The sequence below is a fragment of the Pelobates fuscus genome, chromosome 3, assembly GCF_036172605.1.
Source record: "Pelobates fuscus isolate aPelFus1 chromosome 3, aPelFus1.pri, whole genome shotgun sequence".
Taxonomy (NCBI): domain Eukaryota; kingdom Metazoa; phylum Chordata; class Amphibia; order Anura; family Pelobatidae; genus Pelobates; species Pelobates fuscus.
The window spans coordinates 230534881-230561483 of record NC_086319.1 but is presented as its reverse complement, the minus strand read 5'-3'; the positions used below and the strand labels follow the sequence as shown (position 1 = coordinate 230561483).

The window sequence follows — 26603 nt, the reverse complement described above, 5'->3', positions numbered from 1 at the left end:
TGGGTACAGAAATAAAGAGGTGGCTTTGCACATAAGATTATATACATGCATTCTCATTTAGAATATTGGTATGTATAATCCAACATTGATATTCATTCAAGAGGATATGTAATGCGTAAGGAGCTCAGCCATATAGTGCCTATGGACAGTGTATCCTGTTCAGGGTGATATTGTCAGGCCGTCTTCTAAATGTACGCCTAACCACGGGGGGGGGGGGGGGGAGAGGGGGAGTGTCGGTTGTAATAGTGTTTGGGCAGTGCCCTATCATCTGAATGTTATATCGTGTTTTTGCGGGCAAACCTACTCCGTTCGAGGATCAACAAATTAAACTTATGAGGATTCATGTAAAAAACTTCCAATGCACTGTGTGTACTAACAACTAAGTTTTTATGCACAAAACTCACATTAGACAGTCAGGAAGAGAGTTCCAGGATGACGATGTGTGCCGTAGGTGTAACTGCACTCCAGTATAAATACACTGATTTCACTGTATAGGCTGCATTTCAAACTTAAACACTATACATTCAGATTGCTTGCACCATGACCACTTCTAAAAGCAGAAGTGGTCATGGTGGTTGGAGTAACATTTTTAAAAAAAATGGCAATATGTAATAACATTTTACTTTTGAACAAATGTATTTTAATTGAATGATAGTAAAATGTAACATTTTCCTCTTTATTTTTTGTTACCAGCAGGATAACATATTTAAACTTGAGGACAACCATTTTGAGAATGGCAGAGGGAAGAGTCCATACGATCCCAAGCTGTTAACTGCCTCCATCCTTATAGGTAAGTCAATGTTTGAGCAACATATTTTTGTGTGATGTGTGTTGTTGAATACATTTGTCCTCAGATTTTAGGACATTACTGACTTTGAGACTATGTGTAATGTCAGAGAATAGATCGATTCTTTCTAGTTCTATTCTTGCCTTAACCTGGTTGCAACTCTAGGGTTAGGGGATGCGCTGTGCACTCCTCTGCTGCATGTCATTCAGGGGCAACGCCACCCTGCAACTCACCACCTTGTAGTATGCCTCTGGGTGCTTGGAGTGTACCTTTAACCAGTCAGTATAGTTGACATTTAAAAATAAACATTCATTTAAACCATATGCAGCAATGAACATAACTGCTACAAAACTCAAGTGAATTAGTGCTATGGTTGGGGAATTGTATTAGTTGCACACAATGCTTCCTATTATGAAAGCTTGCACTGTCATTTAAGACTATGCAGTCTGCATTTTGTCTGTCTTAGTGAGTTACTTAATCGACAACTTGTTGAATACTGCTATTCTGTGAAATGTGTTCACTTCACACCCAAGTAAAATCTGTCACACAGGCTTCAGTGGAAAACAGCTGTGCTTTACATTTGGTATCACTTCGAAGCTGGACATTCTCATTTGGCCTTCAAATGGTTAAGTGCATAGAGCAACTGTATTTTGTTACCATTGTACATTATATCACTGATTTGCAATAGCTAATGTTAAATCGTTGTATAGGGCAGAATCTAGAACATGCAAACTGTTGTAACATCATGTGTTCTGAAATTAATGGAGTATGGAAGGCCATTTTCCACCTTTGTGACTGTGAGGCAAATCATGAATTCATTTGCTGGCTATACTTTCTGAGATTATAGCAGTATTTCTCACAGACCATGTAATAAGTGGCTTTGTATGGTGTTACTGCTCCTCTTTTTTCCCACCGTTATTGCTCACTTGTCACTTGGCTGATCTGTGAATATAATCAACTTTTAGTGGCTTTTGCTAACCATCCATTATCTTTTTTTTTTTTTTTTTTTTCATCAATAATCTCTTTTTTTTTTTGACACAGCAAATGGTATTCTGATCACTTTACTAACTAAAATGGTTGTTCGTTGCCCATTTTGTTTGTTTTGTGATTCATCCATATAGCGTTTTGGAGTAGAAGAATTCTGAAAAACCATTGATCGCCCAAAATTTGATTGAAAAACAATTTGTTTGAAGTCAAATGCACAAGTCTACTAGGAACAGATGGCTAGCCACTGTTTTGAGGATCATATTTACTATACTTGTGAACAGCAAAAAAAAAATGAAAAAAAAAATTGTCATGTGATCATTTTAGGAAAACAATTCAGACAAATCAAAATAACATGGCGATTGGTCAGTCTGGTTACTGCAAAATAGGACCATTTTCATGTCATTTGTTTCACAGAGAAAGTGAGAAGACCAACAGAGATAAAAGGAGGTGCAGTAAAAAACCTATATGAATAAATACAAATACATTGAAAGAAAATGGAACACTATTTTCACACATGCATATAGTTTTCTAATTTCTAATAGGGGTTGATTGATCTGTTGCTTGTCTATAAACAACCTATTATAAGAAAAAAAGTAATTTATATTGCAAATAAAACAGACCCCTAAAAGAGTAAAAACTAATTTTATTTCTATTTTATATATTTATTAAATATCTGTATTTTTTTTTTACTGCTCCTCCTATTTTCCTCTGTTAGTCACTTCTCACTTGAAAAGTGAATTAAAAAAATAAAAATCAACATTTAGTGGCTGTCCCCTAACTATCAATCTTTTTTTTTTTTTATGTTGAACAGATTCAAATCCAAATTATGAAACAAACAAAACAGCTTGTATATTGCCGATTTAGTTTATTTTATGATTCATTTATATAGTGTTTCAGAGTTTGTCGTTTCAGACGAATCACTGACATCGCAAAATTTAGACAAATCACAATATATTTGAAACTGAGCTTTATAGTAAATTATGCCAACAAATATCTGCAGTGCCAAATTTAGCCATTATTTATCATCTACATGACAGGCGCACAGTCGGATTTGCCGGCATATGTGCTAACCTTACCCAAACCACCATTAAAACACGGACACAGGTTATACTGTTGAAAATATTAGTCCACAGCTTTATTAATTATGAATTAAATAATTAAGGAATAACAAATGGGGTCATTGCCAACAAATCTTATTAAAGTCAACATCCCCTCATATACATAACATACCCCTGGCACAATAATAATACATAACAATCTAAATAACATATTAACACAGAAACTGGCCGTCCAATATGACCACATTTCCACCAGATTAAATTGTAGGGGTTTACCGAGACACCACTACCCACCAGATCAATTGTAGGGGTGTACCAAGACACCGCTACCCACAAGTTACAGTGTAGGGTGTACCAAGACACCGCACACCCCCAGGTTCGGAGCCACCGATGGGCTCGAAGCTACCAACCACGTGTAACACTGCCTAATCCACACTAAACCTCAGGATGCCCACTTTCTCCTTCATCTACCCCCCGATTTAACCTGGCCATTCCCCGCCGCTGTGAAAAAATGGGAAAATTATCTAACCTAACCAATTTCAGGGAGGGTGGGAGGGACAACTGACAGGTAAGTTTAGGTTCAGTTAAAATGGCCACTTCATAAGGTGGCTGATATAAATACTCCCATTGTGGCTCCGCCCCACCCAGCATGCTAGCTGTCACTAAGACATCCTGTGGCTTTCTGTGGCTGCTATGCCTACCTCCTGGCTCTGTCAAGGCCCACTTCCCTAGCTGTGCTGATCCATGGGCTACATTTTCAAGATATTTGACTGCATTCCCATGACACTTAACCTGTTGATAAGTTGTATGAGTATTGAGGGAGATGTCATCTACAAATATTTCTTGTATCAACGTTTGTATTTGTATAGTGCAATTAGACAGTATTCAAACACTTACACAATTGTAGTATCAGGCTGCAACATAAAAAATGTGGAAAAAAATTAAATAAAATATCAATCTACACTCAATATCGCATCATGACAAAGCAAAAAACTGATTTCTGACAGTTTGCAAATATATTAAACATAAGTATTCAGATCCTTAACTCGCTACTTAATTGAAGCATGTTTGGCAGAGATTACAGCCTCTAGTCCTTTTTGATACAACAAGCCTTGCACACCTATGCTTGGGTAGGTTTTGCTATTCATCTCTGCAGATTCTCTCAAGCTCCGTCAGGCTGAATTGGGACCGTTGATGGACAGCTGTTTTTAGGTTTCTCCAGAGATATTCAATGAAAGGATTACTCCAACCCCTATCAGGAGTTTTACTTACTTGGAATCCAACACTGGACAAAGCTCCCGGAGCTGACTTCTGTGCCTCTCTGTGACTTCCATGTCCCCTCAAATGTCACCGGGACTGGTTCAGAGCACCTGTGCATGTTCTGTGCCACCGAGGGCAATAGAGGGAGGCAGGAGGGAATGCAATGTGTGTGGGTAGGCGGGAAGGCATTGCACTCTTCCCCTTGCAAGTGCTCCGCCTGCAGATACTGACTCCTACCACCATGACCACTTCAAGTCACTGAAGTGGTCATGGTGGTTGGAATAATGCTTTAAGTTCAAGTCCAGTCTCTGGCATGGCCACTCAAAGATATTTACAGCATTATCCCAAAGCCACTATTCTGTTATCTTAGCTGTGTGTTTAGGGTCAAAGTCCTGTTAGTAGGTGGATCTTTGGCCATGTCTGAGATCGTGAGCACTCTGTGCCAAGTTTTCATTAAAGATAAATCTGTATTTTGCTACTTTTAACTTTCCTTCAACCCTGATCAGTCTTCCAGTCCCTGCCACTGAAAAATACCCCCAAAGCATGATGCTACCACCACCATGCTTCCCTGTTGGTACTGTGAAGGTGATGAGGTGCCTGGTTTCCCCAAGACATGTATGAATTGAGGACAATCTCCTTTTCATCAGACCATACAATCTTGTTCCTCACAGACTGGAATTTACAAAAAAGCAAAAGAATTCTCAATTAGGCTTTCATGTGTCGTGAAATGAAAAGAGGCTTCGATATGACCAGTCTGCTATATGGGTGGGTTGGTTGGTGGATTGCAGTGATGATTGTCCTTCCCCAAGTTTTTCCTATCTCCACTCATGATCTCTGGAACTCACCCAGAGTAAACACTGGGTTCTTGTTCACCTCTCTTACCAAGGCCCTTTTACCCTGGTTGCTTAGTTTGTCCACACACCCATCTCTAGGATGGGTCCTGGTTGTTCAAAACATATTCCATTTAAGAACTATGGATGCCACAGTGCTTATTGACACATTTACTCACAATGTAACTGATATGCAGTGTTTATGCCCTGTTCATTTAACGTGGGAGAAAGGTCTGTTTTTAATATTTGGAAACTAAAAATTTTTGTTTTAGTTTAAATTTGACAGTGTACCTGACATGAAACACACAGATTTAATCTATAAAATAAACTAATGCTAGTAGAATTGCTAGGAAATGTGTAGATTTCAATTTAACAAGCTTTAAATCTTGTCCCCTATCTCACTAAATTAGTCCTCAAGGCAAAGAAGCCTAAGCTATGATTGAGTGACAGGAGAGAGCAAGAGAACCTTACAGGTGGTTCGTATAATCTCTGTAACTGTGATACTCCCCCAGCAAGTAGTTCACGTGTTGGCTGGAGGGTAAAGGACATTCTGACATTGATGTGCTAGCAATGAAGCCAGTATGTTGGTGTCATTAGGGAGGATTATCCTGCTCATGTAAGAATCTCTAGCACAACTGGATTTAATCTGAAATGGGGTGACAGCAAGCTAGGTCTGGTGGATGTTACAATTGTGTAACATCCATGGACCTTTGTGAATGACGTCCCTTGAGTAGGGGGAAGGTAAGCAGAAATATAGAAGTTTCCAAAAAACGAAATATATGCTTTATCTTTCTTCTACATGATGTGTTCACTGCCTAAGGAGCGGCTCTAGTTAAAGATGAAGCTGGCAGTATAGGTTTACTTTAAGTGGTATACAAGATCTCAGCTTTCAGTGACCGCAATACCATTAAAGTCTAAATCAAAGCAATAAAAAGTGCAGAAAGTACACAGACAGAAAGGCTTAGTGAGACAGTCCAGGTATGTGAAAGCAGAGTTCTTATCATAAGGTCGAAGGGAGAGTTGCAACCAAAGTTGTGAAATAAACCTAGTCAAGCCAAGGATAGTATCAGGATATCAAAGAGAAAACACAACTGCCAAGAAGGACAAGCCAAAATAACTAAGCAGCTACTCGGTTACAATCTTTTATATGATCAGTCAAAAACAAAATCACATCAAGTAATTTAAATAATGACTCTTCACAAAAGATTATTAAACTGCAAATGTCAATCATGAAGCACTGACCTGATATTGCAGGTGAGAGTTTGACATAAAGATCTAAGCTGTACTAATGTAAGTAGGCACCTATAATCTCTGGGCACTACCATAGAATACCTGGACACTACTATAGAAGAAGCCTGGTATTGTCTTTAAATACCCCTGCGTGTGTGACTTGAGCATATCCTCCCAGGCTCTAAGCCATGTGAGTTTGCTAGAATTGGCTTTCTATTTTACCATTTGCAAGTTATAGATAAACTGCACCATTATCTCCTCATTTATCTCTTTTTCTAGACATTTGTCATACTATATATTCCGTATCCCTTATTTTAAGGGTAAGTTCATTTATAATAGCGCTCCACTGGGTTTTCTGATGTGATAGCTTCTCTTTCACTCAAACTACTCTACACACCTATAATCTCTACCTGAGATGTATTTTTTAGAACCAGTTTTGCCTGGAAAAATATTTTGAGACTTATCTTAACTGAAGTATGTTCTGAAGAGCACAATACAAGCTTACATATTTTTTAAAACTAAAATAATGAAATATAATAAGTTATTACGCTTCTGATTTAATTGTGAATACAAACAAGCCATGATTTTAAGAGTCTAGAACCTGGTGTAGAATCTTATTTTCCTGGAATGCTGGGATTTTGCCAAAAGTAAATTGTAATTTTCTGGTTGAGATGTTGATTCTGTGTTTTTTCTCTTTGTACAAAATCCCTTTATGCATCTGTAGAACTACAACAACCATTCACCAAACGTCCCAACAATTGAAATGGACAAAGATGAACACTTTCATTTTAGGAGTGTCACTGTGGTTGTGACCAGGGGATATGGGGGTACAACTTTTGTTAACTTAGTAATAACCATGTATGCAAGTAAAATGTAATTTAGAACAAGAACAATGCATATTAATTACACAGACTGATTTCTAACCACATTTGTCGTAGTTTAAAGACACTTTGCCATAAATACTATTGCTTATGGAAATCTGATATGAGCTCTAACATGCCAACAATACAGAGATCCTAGAAAAGCGGTACATTAGGATATTAAAAAGGGACAGATTGATGTGAGACAAAAATAGGTACTGTCCATCCTAAATATGGACAGTTTGGTGGAATGCATACACAAGCATTTTCTTGCATACTTGAAAATGTTCTTGTGTAGCTACTTACTCCCGTACAAAAGAAAAAACACATTACTCTAAATAATACAACCATTACATTTATCAACTATCCCAAGGATCTGTGTTGCTTTTATGGTCTTCCCATTGATTTCTACTGCAGATGTCAAGAAATGATGAGTTATGTACTATGGTTTGACAAGGGGTATCTTCAGTGACTAAGTTTAAAGCCCACAATGCATAATGGAAAGAAGGGAGAATTAACTATTTTTGACAACATACAATCACATTATGGTCTTACTCAAATTCATAACTCTTCCTAAAGAACAGTGTGATTGTTGGTGTTTTTTTTTTTTTTTTAAATAGGTTTAATTGACTAATAGCCACCTATTATATAGTTCAAGTAATATATTTAAGAGTCCCGTAAGAGGTTTTTTTTGCTGTTGTGTTTTTCTTTGTCTCATCTACAAATGTTATTTTAAAATGACCATGTATAAAAAAAAGCAAGGTAATTATCCAATTCAGCAAAAATAGATAAATATCTGGTTAAAAACTGAGGATGCCAGCAAAAAGGAAAACTGAACATTCAAAGGATTTCTTACAAAGTGAAAAAAAACTGCATTTGGTCTCTGCAAAGAAAATAATAGGGTGTTAATCCTGGCAAAGACCACTTGGAATCCATTTTCTCTTTGATGTAAGAAACATGGGTATTTTGACTTTACCACATATACATCTATAAATTCTGGATTCATATAATTTGCTGAATCTGTTTGCCCCTTACTTATCCAGACATTTTCAAAATGTTGGTTGCAAAAAGATTAACCTAGCCGCTGGGCATCCTTTCAGTCTTGGCCACATTAGAATTTTATTAGAATGTGGTTTAGTTAAATAAAAGTCATAATGAGTAAAGTATTGTTTATTGATTGCATTTAATATATAAGTAATTATGTTATCTTTTTAAATCACTGCTGCATTATTTTGTCCTCTTTCCTATTCATGAGTCATCCTGGAGGTACAGGATATACAGTTAATGATAACTAAAAAGTTAAAATTCCTGTAAATCATATCTTCAAAAGAACAACCTGAATTGCAATATGCCAATGGACTGATTGATCTGTTAGCTGTTTTAGGTGTTAGAGGGCAAATGCTTTATTGCAGAAACAGCTGTGCTGACCCTTAAAGTTCTAAATGTTTGATGTCTAGAGGTATTTCTCAAACCACAGATCAATTTTAACACCTTGATTTCCGAATCCAATGAACTGGTCACTGAAGCATTATTTATTTATTCCTGATTCTTGGGTGTCCTTTTTGTGCTATAATCAGATCTTATAGATCGGAAGTGTTTAAGGGGGAAGAAAATCTTATATTCCAATTCCCTTTTTTTTTTTTAAATCACTTATCTTTTTATTAATTAAGAAAAAGGACATAACATATACACAAATTCTAACGATAAAATTACCCTCTGAAAAGGCGTTTTCTCTGGTCAAAAAGCAAAAATAAGATCACAAAACACCCAACATTACAGCAGAGTTCAATATGCTTCAAAAGTCACTCAACTTCTATTTCAGAATAACCTAGCTAGGCCATGTGGATCAAGGGTATGGATCCAAGATATCAATTATATATCTATTTTTTTTATTCCACACTATTCCGCAATATTATTCAGGATCTGAGCCAAATACTCAATTTGCTTTGCTTTGCTCTGGATTAAATTATAGATGGACAGGACATGATCATTTTAAAAGGTTGTGATATTTGTTGTTGAATTCATGATGACATTTTCCGACTAAGGAAGAAATCTAATCACAAAGTAATACGTATGTTGCACTTAAAATGTAGTTGTAGTACATAAAGTGCAAAGATTAAACACAGGTTCTGTTGGTAAACATTCCTGACTGACCTCCACTGCTAAGTAGAAGAATGGAAAGGTACGTTGCTCCTTTTTTATTAAGTACTATCGATTTTTCAGACATCTGTTGAGTTAGTGATAACAAAACATGAATAAGGTTGTGTAGAGGTTGAGCAAAGCCTCAAAGTGACTTTTAATACCTTATTTTTTCTCTTAAGTTTTCTTATGGAAATGACACGAGAGGCAGTAATTAATGGTATTTTTATACATTAAGTTTAAAACCCACACACAAATTGTTAATAAGACTCTGTAGTTCTGCTACATTTTTGATCATGCACCTCATGCTGAGCAAGCTGGATCATTTATAGTCATTTCAATCTTTGAAGTGATTCTATTTAATTTCAGGTCTCTCCTTGCTGTTACGTACATATCCTTCCTGAGTTTAATGACTTCCCTATAATTTTCTCTTTTTTTTTTCTTTTTCATTTGTATTCATTATCAATGGTTTATTACAGAAGTAGTTCTAACAAACTTTGATCTTTTGGGTGCTATTTTTAAAAAAAATATTCTAAATAGATTTTCAAATTCCTTTTAATTACACTTACACATGTGCATCCCTTTTACAAGTGAAAATGATTTATATTAAGATAATCGTGACTTTTTAAAACACTAAATACAGAATTGTAATGCGTTCACAACCAACTTGTTAACCATTGAAGAAAAATTAAGAGTTAAGACATTTTCTGACTGCTTGTTGCAATATTAAACTGTAGATCCTTTTTATCTCAATTGTCTCTTGCAAATTGATACATACTAATTGTTCATAACAGAAATAGATCAGACTAAATGGTGCTTTGTTAAATATAAAAAGGTCAAATGTGATAATTTATAAACTCTTTGTCCTGAAGAAATAATATCCTTTAAATTCGGCCGACTTGTAGAATATAATGAATAAAGTCATTTAACCCACTCTATTTATAATAACAAAATACAACCTAATGTCTATAAAACGTTTTGTAATCTTAATTCAAACATATAGGCTTTTCACTAGATCGATACTACTACATTAGCCTCAGTTGCTTAGGGCAAGCTTTATTGTGCCATTACATAGGAGTAAGAAAAAATAAAACTCCTTTAAAGGGTTAATTTGAGCATCATAGTAAAAGTTATGATGTATAAAGTACCAGCTTTTATTTTCTCTGCCCAATGGTTTGTAATAACTACATGCAACTAAAGGAAAGCCCCCTGCATCAGTGATGCCAAAAGATAAATTTTACTTCCTTATTTGCAGTTCGACATTCATCCAACTTGTGCATGAGGTGTGAGCACATAGCAAGCACAAAATTGACAGACCTCTTTCTCCTCTTCTTTCTCGCTCTGGCGACAGCCTGTTGTGGCTTGGAAAGTGTTGCACACTGCTCACAATCACAAAACTGTGAACCAGGCTATGTATAAACTGGTATGACTTATTGTGATGAGAATGGCAGTTTCTTTGTATACCTGTGCTGGAAAGGGGTTTATGGCAAAAAGGGTAAAAACAGCAACCAGAATAAGGGGCACCCGATTACTGGGATCTCTTCCTGAGTTTTGAGAGATTGGTCTGCAATACACGATTATGCCAGTCCTGTAATTATAGGAAATTTAAAGGTAAATATTGTTTTATGTTTGGTTTCACAGCAATGTTGTTTGTATATATTTTAAAGGTTTAGTACTTTAATAGTTGTTTGGTACATTCCTGATGGCTACCTGTTCTGCATCTTAAAATAGAAACCCCTTTTATAATATTTTCTGTTTTTAAACACTGCTTTGGGAATAATACAGGAATATATATATTTTTTTAAATCTATCATCAACCAGGTAAAGGGAAGCTCCACTGCCCAAATTGTCAAAAATATATATCACTGTTTAGTAGATATACCACAATGAATACGTGCATTTTTATACACAAAAAAAAAATAGATAAAATAATGCTGTAATTGCACAGGTTATCTTACAGTAATGATATATTTTTGGCTGTACCGTTAATCATGAGATAGGGCTTATGCTAAATGGAATATAAAAAAAAAACAGTTAAACAAATCGGCAAGTGTTTGAGGATTTAAATTGGATTCTGAAAGGTTGTTCTAAGCTGGTCAGTCATGCGGTCTCAGTAGGGTGGTCCTACAGCTCAGTATGTCATAGATCATTTGTTACAGATCTCTTGGAACAAACAAACCATAGTGTGGAAAATATTATACAAAACACTTAAATTGAATTCAAAAGCGTAGTAAGCCAGTTTTATAAGACGACATAGCTAAGTAATTATGCAATCTAGCAAAGTATGGTTGTATATGTAACAGAGCTGGTTAAAAACATTGGCATATACTTTTTTTTCCATTTCACAGATGGGGAGCTGTATTCTGGAACTGCAGCAGATTTTATGGGAAGAGATTTTGCCATTTTCCGCACGCTTGGAAATCATCATCCAATTAGGACAGAACAGCATGACTCCAGATGGTTAAATGGTAAGACGAGCACCTACTATAAAATTATGTAGATGTGGAAACACTTCGATTTTTGGTTCTAAAGTAAACTATGGAGAATAGTAAAATTGAAATCATAAGAATGTTGTGCTACTCATGCAGCTAATCCTATTTATGTTATTCTGTATTAAGGTGATGTTAGACAGATACACGCATGCTTCAATCTAAACATGTCTATGGATCTATCAACTAATTGGTCTATCTAAAACAGAAAATTATTGTAAATTAATCTTAAACAAAGTTGCAGAATTAAAATAACTGGCCACTTGGGATATAATTAGGTAGCTATGTAGGTTTCCGTAGAATGTGTTGTATATTGCCATATTGTAGTTACTTGTTCCATTTTATTAAGTTTTCTTTCTTTTCTTTTTTCTACTCTTGCTCTCTCGCTCTCTCTCTCTTATTTATATATATTTAATTATCTTAAAACATTTTGTGGAATGTTTATTTTATGCTTTTCTTTGCTGCTATCATCTTGTATCTCCAGCTCTTCAAAGAAAATAGTCATTTAAAGCCAAAATAAAAACCAGCATATTATTATTTTTCTCGATTATAAAGAGTTGTTAGATTGAGACATCTTTATCAATGTATAACCCATCATAATACTGTAATCAAGCTATTAACACAATGTTTGCAAGATAGCCTAGTTTCTGTTTCTCTCCAAGTGAGATTATTATTATTATTATTTTACTTTTATGTAAATTTTATAAAAAGTGTAACTAAAATCTGGTTTTGTCTGTGTGTTTATATTTCTAAACTTACACTGGTAAAAGACTTTGGTAAAAGTAAATTTTAAATTGATGTTAATCATTTGCACCTCCCTTTTTTTTTTTTTTTTTTTTTAATAAAAGAAGGCTGATTGAAGTCACAGTAGGAAGCTAGGAGTGTTAATTAAAATTATTTCCCCAGCACATTAAAGGAAGTCAGAGTAATCAGAAATCGCTTTAGTGCTTTTTTCGTGTGTGAAGATCTGAAATAGGACAAAAGATATTCTCAATTTAAATATTTTAAATTAACTAATAGCTTTAAGATTGATCTACTAATTCTCTTTAGCACTGTCAACTCTGTGGGTGTAAGAGATGATCAGTGAAACATATTGCTAATCAGCCTGGAATGAAAAGGTTATGTATTAAATCTTGAAAGACAAAGATGAATAACTCTGTTGACCACACATGTTTGATAGCACATTTAATGTCACGTACAGCAATACAGACAGTTTATTTCCTCGACATCTAATAAGCTATGTATTATTTACAAACTGGCTGGCAAAAGAAGAGACCACCAGTTGTTGAATGAACATTTCTTAGGCTAGTGAAGCATCACATGAGCTATTTCTGCTGATGGGTGTACCTTATGGTCTCTCCTTTCATTTATTTTTTTTCTATGATTGTTTTAAATTACTGTACATTTTGAATTATATGGACTGAAGAAGAATATCGATGTTAAAGGGTCATTTTACTATTAGGAATATGAAATTGTATTACTAACATTATATTGTTTCTCTGCCTTTGCACCCCAACATCCCCTCCCAGGAGTTAAAGGGTTAAAAATCCTTTTTTAACTTGCCTAAGTCCAGCAACATGGGACCTTGGGCAGGATCAAACTTCTCCCACAATGTCACTGCGATCTGGGAAACTAATGCTCATGTGAAAGTATTGAATCAATGCTTTTCTATGGCGTTTTTAAAATGCTGGATGTCCTCATGCAAAGTGTGAAAGTATTTAGTAGTTTGCTCCCTAATTTGCTATCTTTATATGGGATTGCCAAATTCAAGCACACCAAATAAGGGAGCTATCTGCTAAACAATGCCCTAATTTGGTATCCATAAATATGGAAACAGCTGAAAGGTGAAAAATAAGAAAAGCCCTTTTCATGCATGCACAGAGTCAGACATACACAAAATCACAGACACACAAACATAATCATAGACATAAACACACACACGGATACTTATAAACACATTCATACACACACCAATTTTTATTTACTACGAAGTTTTTAAAACCTTCCTACCTTTCTCTGGGAAGGCTGGATTAGTTCTTCTACCTGATGACCAGTGGTTGCCACCAGCATCTCTGAGCTCTCTCTGCACAGGTTCCATGTACACTGCACCCTGTAGTGACGTAGATGGTAGGATGATGTCAAAGGGAGCTGTGCAGGGAGAGCGCAGTAAGTGCATAGCTGCCTATATTTATATATATATATATATATATGGGCAGAGTATCTAGGTAGGCAGGTGGATACTCTGCCTCTGCAGGTGGCAGGTGGATACTCTGCCTCTTGTACACTGGCAGACGACACCCCCAGCAATGACACTCTATGCAGGTAAAGCACACCGACTTTAGGCCTGTTTTACTTAAATTGTATGTCATTCTTTCTTTGTTCCTATTTCACCCCTGCCATTTATAATTTAGTTTTTTTTTTTAAATTTACAACCATTAAAACATGGTGGCATGTCATATTGTCAACAGCTTGTCTATACAGAGCACACACAGATTTGTTTTAAGATGCCTGTATCAGTATCAATATACAAATGTACTATCTTCTTAAAGTGTTTTTTTTTACACTGTACAAAAATATTGTATAATATATTGTAAAACAATATATCTCTAAGAAAATAGTTTCTACTTATAATCCAAGCCGGAAGTACTCTTTAAAAATAGGTTTATTTTCCAAAAACAAATGTTAATCCTGTGAACTACTGCATTATCATACTCTGATCCTTAAGACCACCCAACATGATAGTTCAGGGTTTCACCACATCGTCACAAATACCAGGGATGCTCTTTAATTAGCACATGCCGATCTGCTAGAAAGATTGAGTGATTGAGTGATTGATTAAACCTTCTGTGCTTTGAGAATGTTCTAAAAACCTGTAGTGTCTTTGGTGTCTTTGGAAACACTGTTGTACGGAATAGGTAAGACATCCACTCAAACACCAATCAATTAATTCACAACTAAGTGGACACTGGTAGGGAAGAGCTGTTATATTTAACCCCTTAAAGACACATGACGTGTGTGACACGTCATGATTCCCTTTTATTCCAGAAGTTTGGTCCTTAAGGGGTTAAAATATAACATAGCTCAATCATATTTGCATGGTTATTTGCTAAACCGCATATTGTCTAGAATGAAATTCAAATGGCAAAAATATTGTCATGTTGCGATTATGGCTGAGTTTAAAAAACAAACAAACAAAAAAACAACATAAAAAACAACCTTTTCCAGACGCACTCTTTTTGCTACAGTTTTGCTATTCAGACTTTATTCAGGAGAATTTGGAGTTTTGTGAATAGCCCTGTCATTTTGTATCTGGTACCTTTGAATCTGGTGTAAGTATATTGCAAAAATGTGTTTGATCTATTCTCAAATATTTGAACTTATCCTTTTCAGAAATTCTGAGCCTCGTGTTTCCTGCAATAATTGCATAAATAGTAAAACAGTTAATGTTTATTAAGCATCTCTGAACTTGCTTACATTTATTTGCAATGTCTAATTACTGTTGAATTTCGCTGGAATTCAATTTCTAAGAATTGTGAGTGAGGGACAGAGCAAATTCTGTCCATAGTTGGACAGAATTAGCTCTGTATTTAGCAGATTTAGCATAAGCAAAATCCACCAATGTTTAGCATGATCTATATGCTTTTTAATTTAGCTGCATCAGGCCCAGATTATTTGGTTATTCACTTTTAGTGGTGCAGAGGACATGCTTATTGCACTATGGCCTTTGCAAAATACAAGTATTTAAAATATTTTAAAGGAAAACTCCAGTGCCAGGAAAACAATCCGTTTTCCTGGCACTGGAGGTACCCTCTCCCTCCCACCCCCCAATCCCCAGTTGCTGAAGGGGTGAAAACCCCTTCAGTCACTTACCTGAGGCAGCAACGATGTCCCTCGTCGCTGCCTCGTCCTCCACGCCGCTCCTCCTACTGACTCCGTCGGCCGGTGGGCGAGACTGATCCCACCCACCAGCCGAGGAGACCTAATGCACATGTGCGGCAATGCCACGCATGCGCATTAGGTCTCCCCATAGGAAAGCATTAAAAAATAATTTCAATGCTTTCCTATAGGGAATTGAGCGACGCTGGAGGTGATCACACAGCATGAGGACGTCCATTGACGCTCTAGCACAGATAATCTGTGCTATGAGTCAGGAAGTTCCCTCTAGTGGTTGTCTAGTAGACAGCCACTAGAGGTGGAGTTAACCCTGCAGGGTAATTATTGCAGTTTATAAAAAACTGCAATAATTACACTTGCAGGGTTAATAGTAGTGGGAGTTGGCACCCAGACTACTCCAATGGTCAGAAGTGGTCTGGGTGCCTGGAGTGTCCCTTTAATGTAAAGTTGAGAATGAATGTACAGTGAGCCTTATTATTTTACTTAAGATTATGATAATTAAATAATGAGATCATATTAACCACCATCACTGAAAGAACCTTGAGTTCTTTTTTTTTTTCTCTATTAAATAGGTTATCACAATGACACTTTAGAAATGTTTATATTGTGTTGAAAATAAATGTATGGTCTGTTATATATTTAAAGTGCACCAGCACTATTTTATGGGTCAATTATTCTAGAAGATGTGAAGTATGTCCTTGATTGCATTATCTTCCTTTATATTGCCTCTTGATTTCTTTTATTTTAAGGTTCCTTTTTCAGTGTTTTACGTCCATTTACTCGTACATGTAATCCCTGATGATTTATTGCCATCCTTGCAAAAGCTGAGAATTTATATTTCTAAATTAATAATAGTGTTACATACAGTATGACAGAGCGCGGAAACTAACACTTCTTGCACCGTATCAGTAGATAAGGATACCATTTTGAAATACCATGTGTCATTTACTTTCCATTTTGGTAGATTAGCAACCAATCCATTTTAGTTCGGACAACTATATCTTATTGAATGTGTAAGCTTTATCATTACCTACTGTATGCTGTGAACTGTGCAATTAGGACTGAAAGAGATGTTGCTAAGAAATCAAATTTTTCAGGGGTACAGTGGGCACCTGCAATTCTAAAAGTAACTTAAAATTATTTGTCTTTCGAAACATATTAATCGAGGCTGGGAAACATTTGGCCCAGGCGCGTCACCTTTTCACAAATCTCTGTTTCTGCTGTTCACATAGGCAAAGGCATGAAACTAAAAGCTATATATAAAATGCTCTTCCTGACTCCAAGATGGTGTCTGATAGCACTCTGTATCCACAAGCTTTTAAGTATTGATATATGAAATATGCCCTTTCTAATCTACACATTTTTTTTATTTATTTTTTACTTTTAAACTATGTCATCAATAAATAAGCCACGTTCATTGCGAACTGTCCCAACCTGGTTCTCATCATTAGGGCTAAATATATTCTGCATTTAGTCCACCACTTTGAATGTTGAGCTGGTGCTCAATAGAAATTTGCTTTTGACTGGGTAATTTAAGTTCATGTGCATGGTGGAAGTTAAGAAATTTACCAAGAGAAGGATGTCATGACAATGCATGTCAACGTGGTGTGATTGGCTTAAATGACATAGTTTTGTAAAGATCTCCTCCTGTGAAAATAAGGCCTATTTGCAAATTAATTAGTTTCTGGAGGCAGCTTGATTGTTGACCTAAAGTTTGCAGAAGGCAAAAACAATCAGATTAGTGTGTGACCTACAAAAGCCCCTTTGCAGCATTCAAGTGCTGTTTTCCAATCTGTTGAAGATGCATTGAACAAAATGGTTTCTCTGTGGAGAAGGCACAGTGAAGGTTAAGTGTGAAATAACTATAGTAACAGAGAAACAGAAGTCATATGGTCCACTGAGTCAGCCCATCCTACTTTATTCATACTACAGTGTGCACACACAATGCTTTGCAGAGTAAAGTGCTACATGGTATGCAAAGTAGCTCTACATTCATTTACTGCCCGCCAGAAAAGTGGAAAAGAGACATTTAGCCAATGGAAAGAATCTTTGAAATAGATACTCTTTAATGCCTGGTTAAAAGCAATGAGAAATAGTTGGGAATACAAACTGCATTAAAGTTGTGGGGGGAAGGGAGTCGGAATCTCAGCCAAGTTGTTGAAGTAGATAAAGTGTTTTTAATGTAATATCATGCTGTGATAAATATGCAGTGTCTTAGATTGTTCTTAAGGAACAATACTATTTTATAAAGATAACCTGCAAATGCATCTGTTTAATGTGTTTGTAGCCTGTTGATGACGGTTAGTTAAATTATGATTGAGATAATTTAGAAGCACAATTATAATGATGTTTTGCTTGTTAATATTGTATGTCATCGCTGACTTTCTGATTGCATCATCTAGTTATACATTAGTTAAAATCTATTTGAGCGAAACATAAAATAGAAGCTGTTGGGCGTACACACTATAGTGTGACTTGTAGGAAGTTCAAAGTGAATTCCAAATTTTATATCAAAATAACCCAAATTAGCAATTCAATCTGGCTATTCTGGCCACAACTTTGAAATAGAAAATTCACCATGTATTGGTAAATAAAGATCTTATTAAAATTATATTGGTACTGGAAGACTGGAAAAAAAAATGTGCAAATAAAAACAAGCAAAAAAGCTATTCAATGTTTCTTATTTGTTAGACCATGAAGTAGCTCAGCCACTCAGAAAACTCTAATTTGGTTCAGGAGAGCCTGAATTAAGCCACTCCCCTACATATATATATATATAGGATATGTAGTTGTGCCTTTAGACAACAATGCAATTTATTACAGCAGTTGCTATTAGCTTTAATGCCAGCTCCATTAACAGTTTTGTGAGTGAAGCTCTTTAGACCTGATCGTATTAGAGCAGATTAGGCTATGTAACAGGAGAAGGAGCCTGTCAGGGGAAGTGGGGATTTGAATTGTGTACACCCACCATACAAATATGTGTACAGGCAAAGTAGGAAGTACAATTTCATGCTCTGATATTGGGGATAGAAAGGGCAGACTAGCTGTAGCAATTTTAGCAGATGGTTGCATTTATAAGCAACTGTATGCAGCATGAGAGAGGCAAGGATATGTCCATGAACCATAACATATGCAAGGAGAATAAATTATGTTGTTTGAAGTATATTAGATAAAGTGAAGTGCAATTTATTAAGTAAACCTGTTCATACAAATATTTTAATTTCAACTCAGTACCATCATGAGCATTAACAAACATAATTTATTCTTTGTATATTGTTTGCAAATTATACATATACATATATCTATATTTGAATGGGAGGTTAAATCATTGCTGTATAACTTTAACTGAACTAAAACTTTTTTATCTGTTTTTTTTTCTATTGTTTATAACCAATTCTGGCTTTTGGTATGCTCTGCAGTAATATTGACAAATGATTCGACCTCTTAAGGAGGAAAGCAGGTACAATCCGCAAATCCCTTAATGTAAACCTAGAACTGTCTCCAGCTACATCTATAATTTTAAAATGATCACATAATCTGGTTCAACTGTTCTATAAGTTCATACTAGAAGCAAACTCAGGAAACAGTATATGCAAACATTAAGTACATTAAATATTTCCCCAGAAAATCTCTGGATGTGTGTGTATTCATATATCTATATATGTACGGGGCATCATGCTGTAATGAATGAAGGTATTTGGAAAGTATAGATGTTACACATAATATATAGGACAAGTCGGTTGTGGCATGCCAGAACCGATGATGTGGTGGGCATGTAATAATGAGGGCCCACCCTAGGAGTAGTATGAGGATGATGTGAAAAGAGGAAGTGGTGGGAGGGGCATGTAAATTGCCAGACCAGTAACGTAAGGAAGACAGGAAAGGTGTCCCTTAAAAGGTGACCAAGCCCCTCCTACAACAACAGGCTCCGCCTTTTAATTTGTGTTCAGGGCTGCACATGTGTGTGTATATAAGGTGACCAAGCCCCTCCCACAATTTTAATTTGTGGCTGTATCAGGGCCTTTTAATTTGATTTGATGCTGTATATGTGTGTGTGTATATATATATATATATATATATATATATATGACTATATATATATATATATTTGTGTGTGTGTTTGTGTGTAAACATATACATAAAATACAGGGTGCACTCAAGGGTCTCTGCAAAAAATAGATTTTGCAAAGACCCTTGAGTGCATATTATTGGGTAGCTCCTGGGCACAAATAAGTAGTAAGTATCTATCTGTAAGTAGAATGCAGAGCTGACATATATATTTGTACACAAACTAATATTTTAATGTAAAAGATATACAATGGAAAAGTGGGTATTGCACCCGAGTTCTGAAGATACTCATAAAACATTAGTTCTTTGGTTTTATATATATATATAAATGGCAAAGTGGGTATACACATAATATAAACCTAAAACGAAAGAACTAATGTTTTATGAGTATCTTCAGAACTCTGGTGCCATACCCATTTTGCCATTGTATATTTTTTACATTTAATTATTTTGTTTATAGGGTTAGGGTTTTATTAATCTTAGGGCATACATGCCCTGCTTTACAGAATTACAGTCCCGAGCAGCAGCTGCTATTTGCATATTCCACCATAAATTAAGCATTTCTCCCTATAATGATATATGTGCTCTTTTATTTCTCTCTTTATTTATATATATATATATATATATATATATATATATATATAAAATTATGTTTTTTTCTGCAAATTAATACACTATATGAATATTTACATTTTGAAGACAGAAATATTGTGTGTATGTATATGTTTTTGTGTGTGTGTATATATGTATGTACATTTTTCTAGGTATGTATACAATTTTTTTTACAATTAATTGCATTTTTTTTTACACATTTTTGCATTGCTAATTGTAATTGTCAGCCTAAGGTATAGCATCTTTTCAGTGCAGGATGTTGACTCTTTTCAGTACCTCTTTTATATGCCAGAATCCAGAGGTAGGCAATCTACGATGTTGCGGACTACATCTCCCAAAATGCTGTTACAGCCATAATGCTGGCAAAGAGTCAAGGCAGAGGTAGTCCAAAACAACTGGAGTCTCGAATGGTTGTTTACGCCTGCCATAAACGTTGAATAGTGAAGTATCTGAATGTACATCTTGGCTTGCTCTTGCAATTATTTATATGTATTTAGTTTTCTTCCAAAATACAGAATGTCCACTATATTCTATATTGTGATTCTAAGTTTTAGAGTTAACTTAGACTTTAGTATATGTTAATGTCCAGTGTATAGGATGTGTGCACTTCCCATATTTACATTAAGACACAATATAAAACAGGTGGTACCAGTCATTAGAAATATGAATATGTAGACATTTTGGCACAACACGAAATTGTGTATTTAGTGAATTGTAATAAACTAACGAAGGAAGGACTAACAAAGCAAATTGATTTTCTTAGCTTACATTACGATCAAGATGCTTTAAATAGCAGATATCCTGTTTGAAATATCTAACAATGGAAATAGTCATAAAATCCATAATGGAAAAGTCAAGACAATGTCACATTGTCTCAATAGGGAAAAAAGAATAGATTTATCAATTCTCTAAAGCTTTTTTTTTTTTTTTTTTGCTACTGCTTGTGTGAGTAAGCATTTTTTTTTATGAGTAGAAGGCAAATGACAAATCAGTGGATTTTGTTTATACAGAATAAATTGCCCATATCAACAGATCTACTTGGTAATCAATCAATGTCTTCGGTGGCACTTGAACAGCACAAGTAATATAAAGAATAGATTGATGTTTTTGAACATTTGGGTCACTGCCAAAATGGTGACTTGATTGCCATGAGTTAACCTTGAGCTGGTAGATAAATTAGTAAGAGACAAGTCCTCACATCTGAAAAGGTTATTTTTATTATGTACTTGGTGTAGCATGCCCATTTTAAGTAGAATTAAGGTGGGGTAATAATTAGTATTGGTGATGAGCTGTAGCACTCATTTCATTCTCATGGGGTTTTCAGTTATCTCTAATTTCTATCGCCCTATGGCTAAGACAAAATCCCACAAAAACATTTCAAGTAATGCACCATCAGACACATCAAAGATATGTTCACTAACCATCTTAAAAGGCTCCATCTTGAATGTAGTAACATGTAAGTACCATTTGTATTTAGGTGGGTACTGATTTGTTCCTGAGTTTTTACTCATGTTGTGTGCTTTATCTTTCAAAGTAGAAAAAAATTAATTGTAGTTCATACTGACTTTCTCAACACATGAGCAATTCTACACTAAATTAGTATATTACAAGATTACTAACTTGTATTATCTAAAATTGTCTGCTTATATTTAACCTTTGATTTAGTTTATAAAACCATTTCACAATATAAATTTCATAACTTTGAACTGGCAAAACTAAAAATGAAAAATCTCTACATTTTACTTTTCAGATCCAAGATTTATTGGTGCATATCTTGTACCAGAAAGCGACAATCCAGAGGATGATAAAGTTTATTTTTTCTTTCGTGAAAATGCAATAGATGGAGAACACCCTGGAAAAGCCACACATGCACGAATAGGACAACTCTGTAAGGTAAACAAAAACACACAAAAAAAGAATGAACACATTATGTAAAAGGACAATCTAAACTTGATCTGAAAATGATATAGTTATTTCATTAATGCATGCCCATAAAACTAAAAGGTTAAAATAAAAAAGGACACCTCCTGGCAGCTGTTGAAAATTTGTAGGCAATAGTAATCAAGAAGTGGTTTATAAGAGCAAGCAGTCCAACCACAGAAATCAGCACCAACAAAACTTCCTGGTTCTCATTTGTGTTTTCATTAAAGGGATACTATAGTGGTAGGAATACAAAGCTGTATTCTTGGCCCTATAGCTCCCTCTGCTTTCCCCTTCCCTCGCACTGCTCTGCCCTGGTGAATAAAGGGTTAAAAACCTTCTATTTGCTTACCTGATCCCAGTGCCAATGTCCCTCAGAGTTGGGTCATGGCTCCTCCTTATCCAACGTCCTTATCCAACTTTCATTCACAAGGTGGCACTAATGCACGTGCCACACGCACATTTGGCCTACCCATAGAAACACATTGAATCAATGCTTTCCTATGGGAAAATAGTTGAAACTGGATGTCCTCATACAGAGCATGATGAAGTCCAGCGTCCGTTACCTAAACAAAAGTCAGTTAAAAGGCAGGAAGCACCTCCAGTGGCTGTTCCTGTCCAGTGGAACTGCACTGGTTTGCTTTGCAGCACTAAGTGCCATAGGAACGCTGTACCCAGACCACTTCATCGAGCTGATGTGGTCTGGGAGCCTATAGTGTCCCTTTAAGTATGGACTAGTTTAGTCAAACATCTGATACTGCCAATTATTTCCAATTATGTATTTCAAGCATATGCATGGATTAAAATTAAGAAGATATTCTGGATAAAAAAAATCTTCCTCTTACAAGATTGCCAGTGGAAATAGATAAATGTGGCAACACAGCTATCCACCCATTAAGCACAGCTGTCCACCCATAAAATACATGGTATGCAATATTGTGTAGTTTGTCAGCAGTGCCTTGCATTAATTTGCCATAGATATCTGTGTAGACATCCCTGTGTTAAGTAGCTTGACTCTTGACGTTTTAACAGTGGTATATCAGCTAAAACACAAATTTTCTAGTTGCTTGTATTGATGCTAACTCCATCTATACATTTCATTAGCCAGTTTTAATATAATTTAACTTTAAAGGACAGGAACATCCAGTAACTGCCCTTATCATTCTGGTCCATTCTCCTTTTGTAATATTAGCTCAGTCACTTGAACCTGACATATGTGATGTGAAAAGCAATAGGGACCAACTGAGCTGACATGGGAATTCACTTTTTGTTCCTGATCCTGGGGTTAAGAATCACTGGCCTGTGTCATCAAAATAATTTCACCCTTATAGACATTATATTAATGTTGAGTTCGCTACTCAGATCAATTATTACATTGATTTTGAGGGCAACTTAAATGTCAATAGAGACAATATCATCTACCGTGCCTTTTCATGAACCTTTCATTTTAGTTCATCAGAAATGTGTTGTAGCCCAGCAGAGGTTGCAAATGAATAATCTGGTGCACTGCATAAACAAGGCTAAAATAAAATCAGCTATAGTCAATATATGATAGTTCCTATAAACAAAATACATTCTTTTCTTCTTTTGCTATTTGGCAGCATAGTACCGATTCATTTTTCTTTGCACTTTTCTCATAAAAAGACAGTTTACCATTTTAGTAGGGGATCTGGTGCCAGATGTTCAGTGTTTTAAGTTCTATACAAATGTATAGTTATGCCTAATGACAGTTGTGTATGTTATCCATCAAACACTCCTCAGAAAGCATGCACAATGATGACAGAAACCATGAATCCATATACTGTAACACGAGCAACACATTTTAAATATTTTTCAAATGTAAATATTCCCTTTAAATGCTTAAATGTTTTTCAAGTTGTATGAAAGATTAACCGTTTAACTGATTTATATGCACCAGTTTCAGGAACACTGGCATCTTTCATTCCTAAAAGAGCAGGGAAAAAAAGCACAAAACAGGGAAGGATTGCTTTGAAAGCAATAAATGCAGATATTCTAGAGTAATTATTTGCTACATGGCTTTAGATATTTGCCGGGTTATATATGTTTCATTAAAATGGATCTACACTTCATCACTGGAGATGATACTTGTAACATCATTACATCAGTACTGATTGCCCAAAACAAGTTCTTTGTGGAACCTTGGCAGTGAGTACTCATACCTATCCAATACTCTCAAATTATTTTTGATAAACAATGGATACACAAAAAAATTCACTATGTTACAAGAAAATACAAGTCGATCGGTGTTGTTTGATGAGCCATCAAGGAGGCATGAATATAGATCACGGTGTACCAGTGGAGTCTGAAGAATTTGCAAAGGATAAAAAAATGACCATCCTTTCAAACCATCATAATATCTGACTATACACTAACTTCTAAAACTTTTATTCATCAATATTTTCATTTCATTTTCCGTTAACATGTAGTATGATCAGTAACAAAGACCAGTAATTAATTTATTCTAAAACTTGTTTTATATATTTTTTCAAATCTGATAGCATTGGATTTAGAAAAGTGACTTTAAAATATGATTTAATACAAAGTATATAGTTAATTGTTTGGTTGATAAAGTTATGAAGGCTTCTTATTTCAAAGGCTCGTGCATGAAAAATACATGCTTTTCTACTGAATTGATCAAATCTGGGGATCCAGAGTAAAATTGTAAGATTATATTAAATTAATGAGAGACAGGTTCTGTTTAATGGTTAGACTCTTCTCTTGAAAGTGCTACATGAAAGTGCAAAATGGTTGGGATTGTCAATTATACAGTGTTATAATTATACAGTGTTAATTATACCAGGGGTGCTCATAATGTAGAAACCTATATGGTTTAGAACTATGACTTCTAAAAGCAAAGCATCATGGGAGTTGTAGTTCTACATCAGGGACTCTAGGGAGATAATCCTTTAGGGAGATAGACATGGTAGTTGTAACTCATAACTTGGTGACTTTTGGTACAATTCATAGTGGTGCACATGGCTTTACAATTCATGGTATTTTTACACCATGTGGGGAAAAACAGGTATTCAGTATTAGGGTCTCTTGAACAATTACATGAAAAAGACCAACATAGTTCAGTGGGTGTCACATTAATTGTCTTCAGGGCTAGGGGAGGCTTGCCTACCAGTGGGTTGAAAGCATAGGAATATAGTTGTAGAGATTTATGGGGTCTATGGGTATGTAGGTACTTCCTCAAGAGTGAGATGAGGTAGGGACAGCTATAAGACAAGATTCTATGGCATTGTCAGTACTGAGTAGAGGGTTGAGGCAAAAGGAGGTTAAATTAAAAGCCTTTGCTATCTGCAACCATATATTTCCCTGCCATGCATTATTATCTTCTGGTCTCAAGTCAGAGTAGCGTATCTGAACAGAGCATACAATGGTAAAGGATAAGAACAGCTTCATGTCGGTGGATCAGTCGGAGTGACTTGTTTACAGTGATTGGCCTGTATCCACGTGGCTTTTCCTTCTAGTTTCACTGAGGTAGCCGTAGTCAGGAGCACTTGGAATGGACTGTGGTTCAAGTCCTTTCCTCACATGCCTCTTTATCACCAACCCAATCCCCAAGCTGCAGTTTGTGAGGGTTAATTACTTCCTTACACAATACAAACTGTACAAAAACAGTGTATAAGACACTTAGGACCACTTAGGACCACTACAGTGGAATTTTCACAGTCTTTTCTTCATTATTCTAAACACAGATCAGGCGATCAGCCCTTGGAGAATTCTAACTCGAAATTTAAAACAAATGACAAGGCAAACAATAAGAATAACTTAAAACACGCAGATATATTCAACTATCTCAAGATTCCTTTCACAAGACATACACAACATCCACCTGAATATAACCATAATACCACAGAAAAAAAATTCTATAGATTAGTCGTTTTTAGGTCATTCCTTGCCCAGAGAGACAAGTAGGACATGGATCTGAGAGTGAAATTGATAAAGGTGGAAAAAAAGTTTTCCTTACCTTGCTGCAACTGATTTTGCTGTCAGAGGGACGTCCACCTGTACGCTAGCGTCCTAGTCTTTCGACCGTCAGATCTCAGGTTTTGTCACCAAATTGATATAGATCCAAATATTGATCTTTGTTATATTCAGCGGAAGCCCAAATTATTATTACAAGTGCACTTGGAATGGAGCGCGAATAAGACACCAGACACCAGTTGGTATTCAAAATAAACCTCTGTCATTTATTCTTCAGTTGGGATTTTATACATTAAAAAGTAAGTGCTTACGTGCAAATACTCATTGGACAGTAGTAGGAAGGGGGTGAAAGGAGTACAGATAATATATGGGGATGAACGTCATGTACATATAACAAATAAGTTCAGAGAAAGGACAGAATGACTTGAGAAGAGGCGGCTCTGGTGGGGGCTATCTGCTCCCGGAACTAGACATATATGGTCTTAAGTGTCGTTTTAAGCATCAGGCACATCCAGAGT

General features: G+C 35.6%; 1 protein-coding gene across 2 annotated transcripts in view; it reads left to right on the top strand.

Annotated features, from left to right (window-relative positions):
• SEMA3A (semaphorin 3A) overlaps window positions 1-26603 on the top strand; it is a 215872-nt gene that overhangs the window by 137960 nt on the left and 51309 nt on the right. The window contains exons 5-7 of one of the 2 annotated variants that reach the window (XM_063448192.1): window positions 697-790; window positions 11500-11619; window positions 21965-22107. In XM_063448192.1, coding sequence (XP_063304262.1) covers window positions 697-790; window positions 11500-11619; window positions 21965-22107 — 357 coding nt within the window. Of the gene's footprint in view, window positions 1-693; window positions 791-11499; window positions 11620-21964; window positions 22108-26603 lie in introns of both variants that reach the window. The other variant, XM_063448191.1, reaches the window with a different exon arrangement.